This window comes from Panthera leo, chromosome B1 (assembly GCF_018350215.1).
Source record: "Panthera leo isolate Ple1 chromosome B1, P.leo_Ple1_pat1.1, whole genome shotgun sequence".
In the NCBI taxonomy this organism is placed as follows: domain Eukaryota; kingdom Metazoa; phylum Chordata; class Mammalia; order Carnivora; family Felidae; genus Panthera; species Panthera leo.
Window position 1 is genome coordinate 199,297,218 of NC_056682.1, and position 13,296 is coordinate 199,310,513.

At 43.1% G+C, this 13,296-nt stretch overlaps 1 protein-coding gene across 12 annotated transcripts in view; it reads left to right on the forward strand.

Moving 5' to 3' along the window:
* The window catches only part of STK32B (serine/threonine kinase 32B), a 404,839-nt gene that overhangs the window by 336,085 nt on the left and 55,458 nt on the right, over window positions 1-13,296 (forward strand). For 11 of the 12 annotated variants that reach the window (XR_006202037.1, XM_042936913.1, XM_042936915.1 and 8 more), the window contains one exon: window positions 1,773-1,862. The exons of the other annotated variant lie outside the window; for it this stretch is intronic. Coding sequence is in view for 10 of the 11 variants with exons in the window: in XM_042936913.1 (XP_042792847.1) it covers window positions 1,773-1,862 (90 nt within the window). In the remaining variant the exon portion in view is untranslated. The remainder of the gene's footprint in view (window positions 1-1,772; window positions 1,863-13,296) is intronic. 12 annotated transcript variants of the gene reach the window in all.

The window sequence follows — 13,296 nt, forward strand, 5'->3', positions numbered from 1 at the left end:
CCCACAAGCACCCGAAGGGAACTGGACATCCTCACGGAGTACCCGGCTGCCGCATCCCACCCAGGAGCTCTGGACACAGCGTCTGGCAGAAGCCTGCCCACACATCAGGGCTGGCAGCTAAGCCTGAGTTTGGGGATTTGCACGTGAACCCACTGGTGCTCTCTCTGTCCACTGCGTCCGATGCTATCAGGCACGCGTCTCGAGTGAGCCTCATGGCACCTGCTCTGGCGGGTGTCTGTGCACCTCCTGGGGGTTCCCTCCAGGCCCTCCCAACAGTTTTCTGTTCGCAAGCCACTTGGGTGTTTAAGTCCCGGCATCCCGAACACAGCTTTCAGGTGTGCAAATCCAACCATTTTCACATGATGTGATGACAAACAGAGAAATGTGATTGCGTTCATATCTGGTATTCAGGGGTCTCAGGGTTGGCTCTGGCATGTACCAAGTTCCCCGGGAGGCCAGTACCAACTGTCAGAATGCTACTCTCTCCCTCTCACCCCCTTCCTTCCCTGCTTCTCTTCACCCCCTTTACCCCACATCTCCTGTCTCCTTCCTTCTCGGTCCTTCTTACTTCCTTCTCAGGCTTCTTAAACATTTACATATGGGTGCGCCCAGCCTCTCTGTGTCCCGTCTGCTGCCATTACTTTAGGCTCGATGGAAGGTGGTCTCAAATCCCCAGCTGCCTCCCCACTGGATTCCTCAGGCCCCCACTGACCGTAGCAAACAGCAGAACAAGAGTGTCCTCTGGGCATGAAAACCCTCTCTCCACCCTTCTGTCCTCTCCATGGCCACTCAGCTTCCTGGGTGAGGGAGTCCAGACTGACCCCTTTCATTTATTTACCGTGAGCTTTTACTCTGTGGGTCAGTGCCTCCAAACTTTTAATCCATAAACTTTTGCATCATGTCCTCATTAGATTTGTTTACTTAAAAGTAATATGCATGTATCACCAAAAACTGACATTGTCAAACTGGCAGAGGGGCGCCTGGATGGCTCAGTTGGTTGAGCGTCCAACTCTAGCTTTTGGCTCAGGTTGTGATGATCCCAGGGTCGTGGGATCGAGCCCTGCATCAGACTCCACACTGAGCGTGGAGCCTGGTTGAGATTCTCACTATCTCTCTCTCTCTCTCTCTCTAAACAAACAAACAAGAAAAAAAAACTTGCATATCACTGAGATATTTTTTGTGTGTATGTGTATATATACCTACACATTCAAATGGTATTAACTGTCTCTGTGTTATTAATTAAATTCTCAAAACTTATTCATCTTACAGCTGAAAATTTATACCTTTGAACAAACTCTCCCTATTCCTCCCAACCCCAGACCCTGGCAACCACTTTCTATTCTCTGCTTCTGTGAGCTTTTTTTTATGTAGATTCCACACAGAAGTGATACATTCTGTATTTGTCTTTCTCAATCTGGCTTATTTCATTTAGCATGTGATATCTTCAGATCCATCCATGTTGTCAAAAAACGCCAGGATGTCCTCCCTTCTCATGGCTGAATGGTACTCCATTGTTTATACACACCACATCTTCTTTATCCTTGCAGCCATTGGTGGACCTTACATTGTCCTAAATTTGTCTAAGTTTGTCTACTGTGAATAATGCTGCCCAAACTAGACATTTTCAAAGTATCAGATAAAAATACTATTCTGTGTAGAAGTTCTAATATGTTCTTGTACCCACCATACAGCCCACAGCTTTAAGTAGACAAGGAAATAGCCCAGCTGTCTGCAGCTCTTGCTAACTGGGGTTTCTGTTTCTCTATCTCCAGGACATGTTCACATCACAGACTTCAACATAGCGACGATCGTGAAAGGAGCAGAAAAGGCTTCCTCTATGGCTGGGACCAAGCCCTACATGGGTGAGTGTTCCAGGCCCCTTTGGGGTGTTGTAGGCCCAGTGCCTGAGGCATCAGCGTTCCTGTGCTTCACCCCCACCCCACCCCCACGCCTACCTGCCACCCCCACACCAGGCCCCATCTGCTCCCGGTAGGTGCCAGGCGCTCTCACACTTTTGTCTTTGCTGTCTTCCCTGCCAGGAAGACCTTCTCCTCCTGTGATTTCTAGAGGACTCCTACCCAGATAGAAAACCTTGCTTCAGGGGAAAAAAAGAAAAAAGGCAGACAAAACCATTTTTTTCTTTTTTATTAATGTCCAGTGGTGTTGCCAAAATATAACTTTGGTATTGGTCATGTGGGGTCTATATTCTTAGGTACACAGTGTTTTTCCAACATGTTTTTTCAGGTTGGTTTTTCTTTAAGACCTTTGATGGAAGTATCATTTTTAGTAAGCATGCTATCTCCTTACTTTGTTTTCTCCAGGGACACCTACTGTCTGAATGTGGGGCCTTCACAAATCTTCAGTATTTTGTGATTTTCAAATATTTTGTATCTCTTCCTTTCTTTGTTTAAAACTTTCCTCATTTTTCTCTTTCTCCTTCTTTTAAAGATTATCTGTTGTGTTTATTTGCTTTGTGTGCTTTCTAGAAAAATATTTATTACAGAAGTAATTTTCCCTTTATTTCTACTTTTTTCCTGAATTTTCTTGCCTGATTTCTGAGTTTTTTAAATTCCAATTTATGTTGTTCTTTCATGTCTTGCATAGTTTTCTTAATGTCTATATTAATTATTAATTCTTAGTGTCTATATTAGTTATTGATGATGGCGTAACAACGCAAGTCAAAACTTAGTGGCTTATATTATGTTCATGGATTGGAAGAATTACTACTGTTCAAATGTCCATACCACCCAAAGCAATCCACAGATTCAGTGCAATCCCTATCAAAATACCAATAGCGTTTTTAATAGAACTAGAAGAAATAATTCTAAAATTTGCAGGGAACTACAAAAGGCCCCTGAATAGTCAAAGCATTCGTGAAAAAGAAGAAGAAAGCTGGAAATATCACAGTCCCAGATTTCAAGCTATACTGCAAACTGCAGTAATCAAAACAGTATGGTACTGGCACAAAAACAGACACAGAGATCAATGGGATGGAATAGAGAGCCCAGGACTAAACTCACACATACACGGTTAATTAATCTATGACAAAGGAGGCAAGAATACACAATAGGAAGGTGACAGTCTCTTTAACAAATGGTGCTGGGAAGACTGGACAGCTATGTGCAAAAGAATGAAACCGGACCCCTTTCTTACATCATTCACAAAAATAAACTCAAACTGGGTGAAAGACCTAAATGTGAGACCTGAAACCATAAAACCCTTAGATGAGAGCACAGAGAAACACTGGCCATAACAACATTTTTTTGGATAGGTCTTTTCAGGCAATTAAACTTTGGAATTACATCAAAATAAAAAGCTTCTGCACAGTGAAGGCAACAATGAGCAAAATGAAAAGACAACCTGCAAAATGGGAGAAGAAATTTGCAAATGACATATCTAATGAAGGGTTTGTATCCAAGAACTTCTATTGTTGTATGATAATAATTCCATTAAAAATGGGCAGAAGGCATGAATAGACATTTTTTTCCAGAGGAGACGTCCAGATGGCCAACAGGCACATGGAAACATGCTCATCATCACTCATCATCAGGGAAGTGCAAGTCAAAACCACAATGTGATGTTACTTCACACCTGTCAGAATGGCTAGTAACAAAAAGACAAGAAATAACAAGTGTTGGTGAGGATGTGGGGAAGGAGTCCTCGTGCACTGTTGGTGGGAATGCAGACGGGTGCAGCCGCTGTGGAAAACAGTATGGAATCTCCTCAAAAAAAATTAAAACTAGGACTACTATATGATCCAGTAATTCCAGTACTGGATGTTTACCCAAAGAAAACAAAAACACTAATTCAGAAACATATAGGCTCCCTTCCTGGATTGCGACATTATTTACAATAGCCAAGATACAGAGGCAACCTAAGCGTCCATCGATGGATGAATGGATAAAGAAGATGTGTATATACACAAGGGAGTATTACTCAGTCATAAAAAAGAATAAGATCTCACCATTTGCAACCACATGGATGAGCCTAGAGGGTATTATGCTAAGTGAAATATAGAAAGACAAAGACCATATGGTCTCATTCATATGTATAATCTAAAACACAAAACAAATAAACAAGCAAAAAAACAAAAGGCAGAAACAGACCCATCATTCAGAGAACAAGCTGATGGTTACCAGAGAGGGAGGTAGATGGGGGGAGGGGGGAATGGGGGAAGGGGAGGGGGAGGTACACACTTCTACTTAGGGAAGAAATGAGTCACGTGATGAAAGGCACAGCATAGGGAACATAGTCGATGGCACTTCCGTAGCATTGTATGGTGACAGGTGGTAGCTATACTCGTGGTGAGCACAGCATAACGTGTATAGCGTTGTGGAATCACCTGAAACTCATGGGACACTGGGTGTCAACTATACTTCCATGAAAAACAAAGAAAGGAAGTTTTGAGATGACAAAAAATACGTTTGGAGAATGATAAATGAACATTGTTTTAAAAAACACTTAGTGGCTTAGAAGAGTGACATCGTGCTGTGTCTCACAACCCACCATTTGCCTGAATGGTTCCTCTGCTGGCTTAGGCTGGGCTCACTCATCCACTGGGGGGTGGGGGGGAGTCCACTGGGGGCGGAGCTCAGCTAGGACAGCTGAGTTCAATGAGTCTTTCTCTATGTGGTCTTGCATCACTGGGGGGACTCAGTGAGCTTGCTCACGTGGTGGCAGTGGTTTCCAGAAGGAGAACCCACTTCCCACATGCTTTCAAGCTTCTGCTTGTTTCACATTTCCTGACATCCAATTGACCAAAGCAAGTCACATGACCACGACCAGAGACCATGTGGGAGGGGACTGCAGGGGGCATGGATACCAGAAGGGCTGACTCATTGGGTAACCATTAATGAAACAACCAATCACATCTTTTAATGCTTCTGAAATAGTAGGTCACGGTTTTCCTCTGTTTTGAGATGGAGGGTTGTGCATCTTTCTGATCCATCGTCATTGTTAAGTGAGTTATTCTGCTCTTTATTTTCTTTCCTCTTAGGATAACTTTGCATGGAATTTGACTTCGATACCTTTCTGTTTCTTTATTTTAATGTGAAATTAGTTTTCCTGAACTTTTGGATGATGATGTGGTTCAGGCTAACTTTTCTTTTCTTTCTTTCTTTTAATTAGATGTTTATTTATTGGGGCACCTGGGTGGCTCAGTCGGTTAAGCATCCGACTTCAGGTCAGGTCATGCAAGATCTCACAGTTCATAGGTTCAAGCCCCACATCGGGCTCTGTGCTGACAGCTCGGAGCCTGGAGTCTGCTTCGGATTCTGTGTCTCCCTCTCTCTCTGCCCACCCCCATCCTCTGTCTCTCTATGTCTCTCAGAAATAAATAAAAACATTTGAATTTTTTTTTATTTATTTTAAGAAAGACAGCACAAGCAGGACAGGGGCAGAGAGAGAGGAGAAAGAGAATCTTAAGCAGATTCCGTGCTCAGCACAGAGCCTGATGCAGGGCTTGATCCCATGACTCTGAGATCACGACCTGAGCCAATATCAAGAGTCAGACACTCAACCGACTGAGCCTCCCAGGTGCCCCCAGGGTAGCTCTTCTAATCGAACATCTTCTATTGTTTTCAAGAGTGTCCAAATCCACTGGGACTTGCTATCTGGGACTTCCTGATCTGTTCTCCCTCCCCACTTTGATCTGGAACATCTCTTTCTTTAGTCTATGGGGGCCCCTGTCCCACTGAGCTTTTGATTCCACTTTCAACAGTTTCTCCTTGGGACTCCTTCTAGAAGGGAGCTCCAGCTGGACGACAGACATTTGGGGTCCCAGACTGACCTGCCCCCACAGAGCACTGGACTGGACAGGCTCTTCCAGACTTTAGCCACTGTTCTCAAACTGGCCAGCTAGGCCTTCCAGGAAATTCTTGCAGGCTGTGTTGGCGCTCTCTGTTCTCTAGCCCGTCATATCCGGTCCTGTGTCTTCTCTGTTTCCCTCTGTTCAGAAATCACTACCACAGGAGTCTCGTCACTGTTGCTGGTTTGTTTTCACGCACTTACACTTAGGGACTTGTGGGGAGACAACTTAGTTTTGTAGGAAGTGTCACGCATGGGTTTTGGCTTAGCTGTTTATCTGCTCTGTCAGTTCACATGCGTCAATGTGTAGAGATTGAAAACTATGTCATCACCTCCGAGAATTCACTACGCGTGTCGTTCATCTTTTATTTATTAAATAAGTGAAGTTTGGCCACAAATAATGGTAAAAATAGTCCTTCTTAGTATTTGCTACGTGCCCAGCCGTTGAGCTAAGTGCTTTCCATCCACAGTCTTATTTAATGTCACAAACAGGCACAATTATTCATTCCCGTTTTAGAGCTGAGGAAAGACGTCAGTGATGAGAGTCAGACCCACGTCAGCATGAACACCAGAAGGCATGCATTCAAGGGAGCCTGTTCACTTCAGATAGTCCCCTTGGGACGCTGAATCTTTACACCGATATGGCTTTCACTGTTGAAGGTCTTTCTGAAATCCCTTTCCAGAAGGTTCCAGAGCTGAGGCCAGTCTGTCCAAGGAGGCCACTGACTTAACAAATGGGTGGGAGAACAGGAGTGGGAGGGATGTCAAGGCTGCCTCCCAGGCTTCCATCTTGCACAGTGAGGTAGACTATAGTGATGTCCTCTGTGTGGGAAGCACAACGGGGCCCACAGGTGTGTGGGGTTCCAGGAAATTGAGTTTGAAATTGAGGTGTCTGGGAAATGCTGTCCAGGCTCCTGGAGTGATGTGGACAGGATTGTGGACTGGGGAGTTACCAGCACTGAGATTCGGCAGAGCCGAGGCAGTGACAGGGTCCCCCAGGGAGGACGCAGAAGAGAAGAAGAGTGCCAAGCCTGAGGCCCAGGGGACACCATGCCAGGAGCAGCCAATAGAGCTGAAGGAGCCATCATCTCCAGAAGGGCAGTGAGGAGGCAGAAAGGACATAAGGAGAAATGTGTCCCATTTGGAGCCGCCTTCGTAACCCTGTAAGTTAGTTCTGACTTCCTTTAAGCTATTCCCCAAAAAGCAGACTGATCTCCAGGAGTGTAGACCGTAGGCCACAGGAGAAATTCAGGTTAGTGTTGTACCAGCCCTTTCTTCTCTGCCTCTGCTCCATCGCCATGCATAGCAGACTTTCCAGCACCTCCTCAGAGATGCCACCGGGCCTGCCCCAGCCTCATTCCCTGGCTGCCCAGTGATGTCCTGGCTCCCAGCCTCTGGGGAAGCAGACAAGTGGTGACCCAGCTGGCCACTCTCCACAGGGGCCCCACGTCCAAAAGGGAGAAGAAAACCAACACGTATTGTGACCCTGCTACATGTTTGTCATTGCAATTATCTATTTATTTTGAGAGAGAGCGAGCACAAGCAGGGGAGGGAAAGGGGTGGGGAGAGAGAGAGAGAGACAGAGAGAGAGAGACAGAGAGAATCCCAAGCAGGCTCTGCACTGTCAGTGCGGAGCCCAATGCGGGGCTCGAACTCACAGACCGTGATATCGTGGCCTGAACCAAAACCAAGAGTTGGACGCTTAACCACCTGAGCCACCCTCAGAAGATCCATGTGAGGTTTCTCCATTTCTCCATTGTATAGATGAGGAAGCTGAGGCCCAGGGAGGTTGATTCACCTACCCAGAGTTACACCGCTGGCAAGTCAAGGAGCCAGAATTTGAAGCCACGTCTGTTTGGATCCAAAGTCCGCACTTTTGCCACATACTAAGCTGCCTTTTGACCTGAAGTTCCTGCGTTGCAAAGCCGTATTTCTCAGACAAGACAAAAGTCTATTGTCCCAAGTGTATGTGGCATTCGGGGCTCCTGGTTTCCTTCTATTTAAAGGAGCTTCAGCCCTATGTTAATGAACACGTGAACAGGAGAGAGTTTTACGGGATTTAGTGGGCACAACGGATTTACCCAATGGATCTATTTTCAGACACCATGGGAGTTTACTGGGGAGGACGGGGTGAGGGAGAGCTCTCTCAATAAATTCAAACCCTACAGCTCCCACGGCTGTAAACTCCTGAGGTCAAGTGGCAGCTTGGTCAATTTTGTTCACTTGTGTGATTCAGTTCAAAGGCCCAATAACAAGCTCCCAGAATGTTCCAAACACAGATTCAGAGAACAGGCTGATGAGTAAGCTCCCAGAGGTTGCTCATGAAGGATGATCCTGGAAGAGGCATTTGCATGGAACTGAATTTTCATTAATTAAAAGAGCAGATGGCACTCACAATCAGAGAAAAATAGAAATCTCTCTGAAATGTGCCAGATTAGAAGTCAGAAATGTTCCAGCGGCCGCCCAGGGCTTCAGAGTTTATTCATCTGTGGTGAAATGAAGAGTCAAGTGTTCATTCAGCGAATATTTACAGAACATTTAGGAGATGAAGGGCTCAGAGATGAGTGATGTTCTCTGGGGCCTCAGAGGCTCCCCGGCTAGTGGGGCAGACAGACGCGTGGGCACAGGTGTAAACAGGACCGTGTCAAGACAGATTCCTGGAGAAGGTGACAATCTGAGTTAGACTCTGAGGGTGCGCTCTGAGTTTGTCTGTTCGGTAAGGACAAGGAGAGGCCATTTCAGGCAGGGGCAACAGCCAGGGCAAAGGCACAGAGGAGGCAACAGCATGGTGTAGGGGGGAAATATGCAGTTTTATTTCTTTTATAGCTTATGGAAAAAGACGGGGTGGGGTGGGAACCAAGATGAGGGTCTTGAGTTGACAGTACTCAGGCCAAAGATGAGGGTCTTGAATGCCATGGTAGGGACTGCAGAACGAGCTGAAAGCCAGGAGTGGGCCCAGGTGAAGTGTGGCCTCAGCGTGGGGCAGTCTGGGTGTCTCACACTCATGGCCGATCTCGTTACCCAACATATGCACGTTAACATGCTCAACACGGCGAGTCCTCAAGAAGTGTTGGCCGCCAGACCAACTGATGGTTTCCTCATCTGAGAGATGGGGTGGATGGTTCGCAATCTGCCTTAGCAAGTTGTCTGTGAAGATTTCGTGCCATGGCTGTAGAAGGCACGTAACGTAATGCCTGACAAACGCTAGATGCAGACAACTGGTAGCTGGTAGTGTTATTGTTATTATTTCCATTATTTCTATCATTATTGTTTAGATGGTTGATTATTTGGTATCAGCTTAGCATTGGGAATCCAGAGCCTGGATTGGGAATCCCCTTGCCTTACGGAGCTCACAGTCTAGCAGGGAAAACGGACCCTAAACAGCTCCGGGTTCACGATCAGAGCAGGGTTGGCTGGAGGACGCTGGGTGCACGGGGGGACAAGTGCCGGCACTCACCAAATGTTAGTTCCCTTCCCCAGGAGGCTGCAGTGAGCAGACAAGGGTGGCTTTGGAGCCATCATGATGATGGGAGTATGTTTCTTGTTGAAATGATTGAGGCTAGTGAAGTTTGCGGACTCTTGTGTCAGAGGGAGTAACAGAGCCAGCATTCAGACCCAGGCCAGTGAGGCTCCAGTGCCCAGTGTCTTTCCTGAGAACCTGTCATTCATTCATTCATCCATCCATCCATCCATCCATCCATCCATCCATCCATCCATCCAACAGAAATCTATTGAGCACTTTCTATGTGCCAAATAGTGTTCTATGGCTCCAAAATACATCTGAGAACAAACAGATAATTTTCCTGCATGCATTGGCTTGGCTATTTGTAAGGTAGATAATCACTTTAAAAATCATCAACCTGATAAATCTGTAGTTCGAGATGCTTACTTTTGAGTAACAATTTTCATGCAGGAAAAAACACTCTTTTAATGTACAGTTATGTGAATTTGGACACAGACAGTCATATAAGCACCACCGCAAGAGAGTCTAGAACAGTTCCATCACCCCCAAAATTCCCTCATCCCAGTCCCTGGCAACCAGTGATCAGTTTGGACTATTCCAGAAAGTCATAGAAACGGAGTCGTATTGTCTATAGCCTTTCGAATCTGTTTTGTTTTCCTTTTTTTTCACTTTAAATGATGTATTTGAGATTTATCCATGTATCAATAGCTTTCCTTTTGATTGCTAAGTAGAACACCACTGGATGAATATACATGATTACTTCATTCACCAGCTGAAGGACTTTTGAATTGTTTCCAGTTTTACATAATTATGTATAAAGCCACTGTAAACAATGGCATTCAGGTTTTTATATGAACTTAAGTTTCCACTTGTCTAGAATAATTAGCTAGAAGCAGGATTGCCGGGTCATATGGTAAGCATATGTTGAACTTTCTGAGAAACTGGCAAGCTGTTTTCCAGGATGACTGGACCATTTTACATCCCACAAGCAATGTATGAGGGCTCCAGTTCCTCTAGATCCTCACCAGTGCTGGTTATTATCCTGTGGTTATTGTTGTCCTATTAATCACTCTATTACGGAGGTGGTGGTTCTAATTTACAATTCCCTAGTGACTAATGGTGTTTTACATATTTTCATTTGCTTATTTTCCACCTAGACACCTTCTGTTCAAATCATTTGGCCATGATTTGGCCATAGTGATTTTTCTTAATCAAGCTTTTTTGAGAACTCTTTATATATGCTGCATATTAGTCCTTTATTAGATATCAAGTTTTACAAAAATTTTGGCCAGTCAGTAGCTTGTCTTTCTATCACCTTAATAGAATCTTTTTAGAAGCAGAGCTTTAAATTTTGATACAGTCCAATTTAAAAAAAAATGTGTTGATTGATTGTGTATTTTGGTGTTGTATCTAAACATCTTTTCCTCACATGAGGTCACAGAGATTTTTTTTCCCTTTGTTTTCTTGTAAACATGTTATACTTTTGGATTTTCTACTTAAAGCTACATGCGTTTTTAATTTAGTTCTTCATATGGTGTGAGGTGTGAATCAAGCTTCATTTGCGTCCAGCTGTCCAATAGTTCCAGCATGCTTTGATGAAAAGACTGTTCCTTCTCAACTGGGTTGACTTTGCAGTTTGTCAAAACTCAATTGGCCGTAAACACGTACATCCATTTCTGGATTCTTTCCTGTCCCATTGGTCTATTTGTTTATGCCCTACCTGAGATCATACTTTTCCCCATACCTTTACAATAATCCTTGAAATCAGGTAAGGAGAGTCTTCCAACTTTTTTCTTCTTTTGAAAATCATTTGGCTATTCTGGATCCTTTCCCTTTTCACTAAAACTTTAAGAATACACTTGTTAATTTCTACAAAAACAAAACAAAGGAACCTCTGGGTTTTTGTTAGAATGGCACTGAATCTACAGATGAGTTTAGACAGAAGTGACACCCAAACAGTGTGGAGCCTTCCAACCACAGAATATCTCTCCATAGATTTAGGATTTCTTGGATTCTTCCATCAATACAGTTTTCAACGTACAGATTTTGTACATATTTTTTTACACTTATACCTAAGTATCTTATGGATTTTGGTGCTATCCAAATGGTACATTAAAAAAAAAAAAAACTACTTACCATCTCCATTCATCAGCAGACGGACACTTGGGCTATTTCCATAACTTGGTTATTGTAGATAATGGTGCTATAGACATGGGGGTGCATGTAAGATGTGGCATATATATTTACAATGGAGTATTACTCAGCCATGGAAAAGAATGAAATCTTGCCATTTTGCAATGATGTGGATGGAGCTAGAGAGTATTATGCTAAGTGAAACAAGTAGGTCAGAGAAAGACAAATACCACATGATTTCACGCATCTGGAATTTAAGAAACAAACAAAAGAGCAAAGGGAGGGGAAAAAAGAGGGAGAGAGGCAAACCAAGAAACAGACTTTAACTACAGAGAACTAATGGTCACCAGAGAGGAGGTGGTTACGGGGATGGTTGAAATAGGTGATGGCGGTTAAGGACTATACTTACCATGACGAGCACCGGGTGTTGTATAGAATTGTTGAATCACTATATTGTACATCTGAAACCAATATTATGCTGGATGTTAACTAACTGGAATTTAAATAAAAGCTTTAAAAATTAGTTATCAATCATTAATTACTGATCTATAGAGATACAGTTGAGTTTTGTATGTTGACCTTGTATCCTGTAACTTTGCTGAACTCACTTCTCAGTCCTAGAAGCTTTGGCAGTAAATTCTTTGGGCTTTGTATGTAGATAATCATGTTTGCAAATCAGGGTCGTTTTATTTCCTCCTTCCTAATCTGCATGCCTTTTATTTTTCTTTTGTCTTGTTGCTGTAGCTAGAACATTCAATACACTTGGCCTTGATCCTGATCTTAGAAAGCATTTAGTTTTTTTACTGTTACGTTGGTATTAGCTATAAGGTTCTTTGTAGTTAGTTATTCTTTACCAGGTTAAGGAAGTTCCATGTATTTCCAACTTTCTTGGGGTTTTTAAAAATCATAAATGCATGTTGAATTTTGTGAAATATCTTTTCTCAACCGAGACACTCATGTGGTTTCTATAATCTGTTGAAAGATATTGACTGATTTCAGAAGGTTGAACTTTCCTTATATTTCCATAATAAATCTCACTTGGTCATAATGTATTTTCCTTTTTATATAATGATGGAATCAGTTTGCTAATGCCTCATTTACAGTATTTACCCCTAGCTTTATGAATTTTTTAGTTTTCTTTTTCTCGTAACATCTTTGTATGATTTTGGTACCACAGTAACACTGGCAGTGTAAGTTGGGAAATGTTCTGTCCTCTTCCACTTCTGGAAAAACTGTGTAGCATTGGTATTCTTTCTAACATATAGAATTGGTAGAATTGGCCAGTGAAGATATTTGGGCCTAGAGTTCTTTACAGGAAGCTTTTAAACTATGAATTCAATTCCTTTAATAAAGATGGTCTATTCTGTTTATTTCTCCTTAAGTCAGAAGAAGAAAGTAAATATTGGTTAGGATTTGGTCATTTACGTCTTTCAAGAAATTTCTCCATTTCATGTAACCTTGCAAATATTTGGGCTTACAGTCATTTGTAATATCCCCTGGTTACCTTCGTAATGAGTGTAGATTCGGCAGTGATGTCTCCTCTTCCATTCTGGAATTGGTCATTTGTGTTTTCTCTGTGATTTTCCTGGTCATTTTGGTTAGAGATTTATCATATGTATTCATCTTTTTAAAGAACCAGGTTTTAGTTTCATTGATTTTCTCTGTTTTACTGATTTCTGCTCTGATCTTTTTTATTAACTTCCTTCTGCTTGCTTCGGGTTTAATTTGTTCTTTTTATTTTTTATTTTTTTTAAATGTTATTTATTTTTGAGAGAGAGAGAGAGAAAGCATGAGCCAGGGAGGGGCAGAGAGAGAGAGGGAGACACAGAACCTGAAGCTGTCAGCACAGAGCCCGACATGGGGCTCGAACTCACAAACTGCGAGATCATGACCTG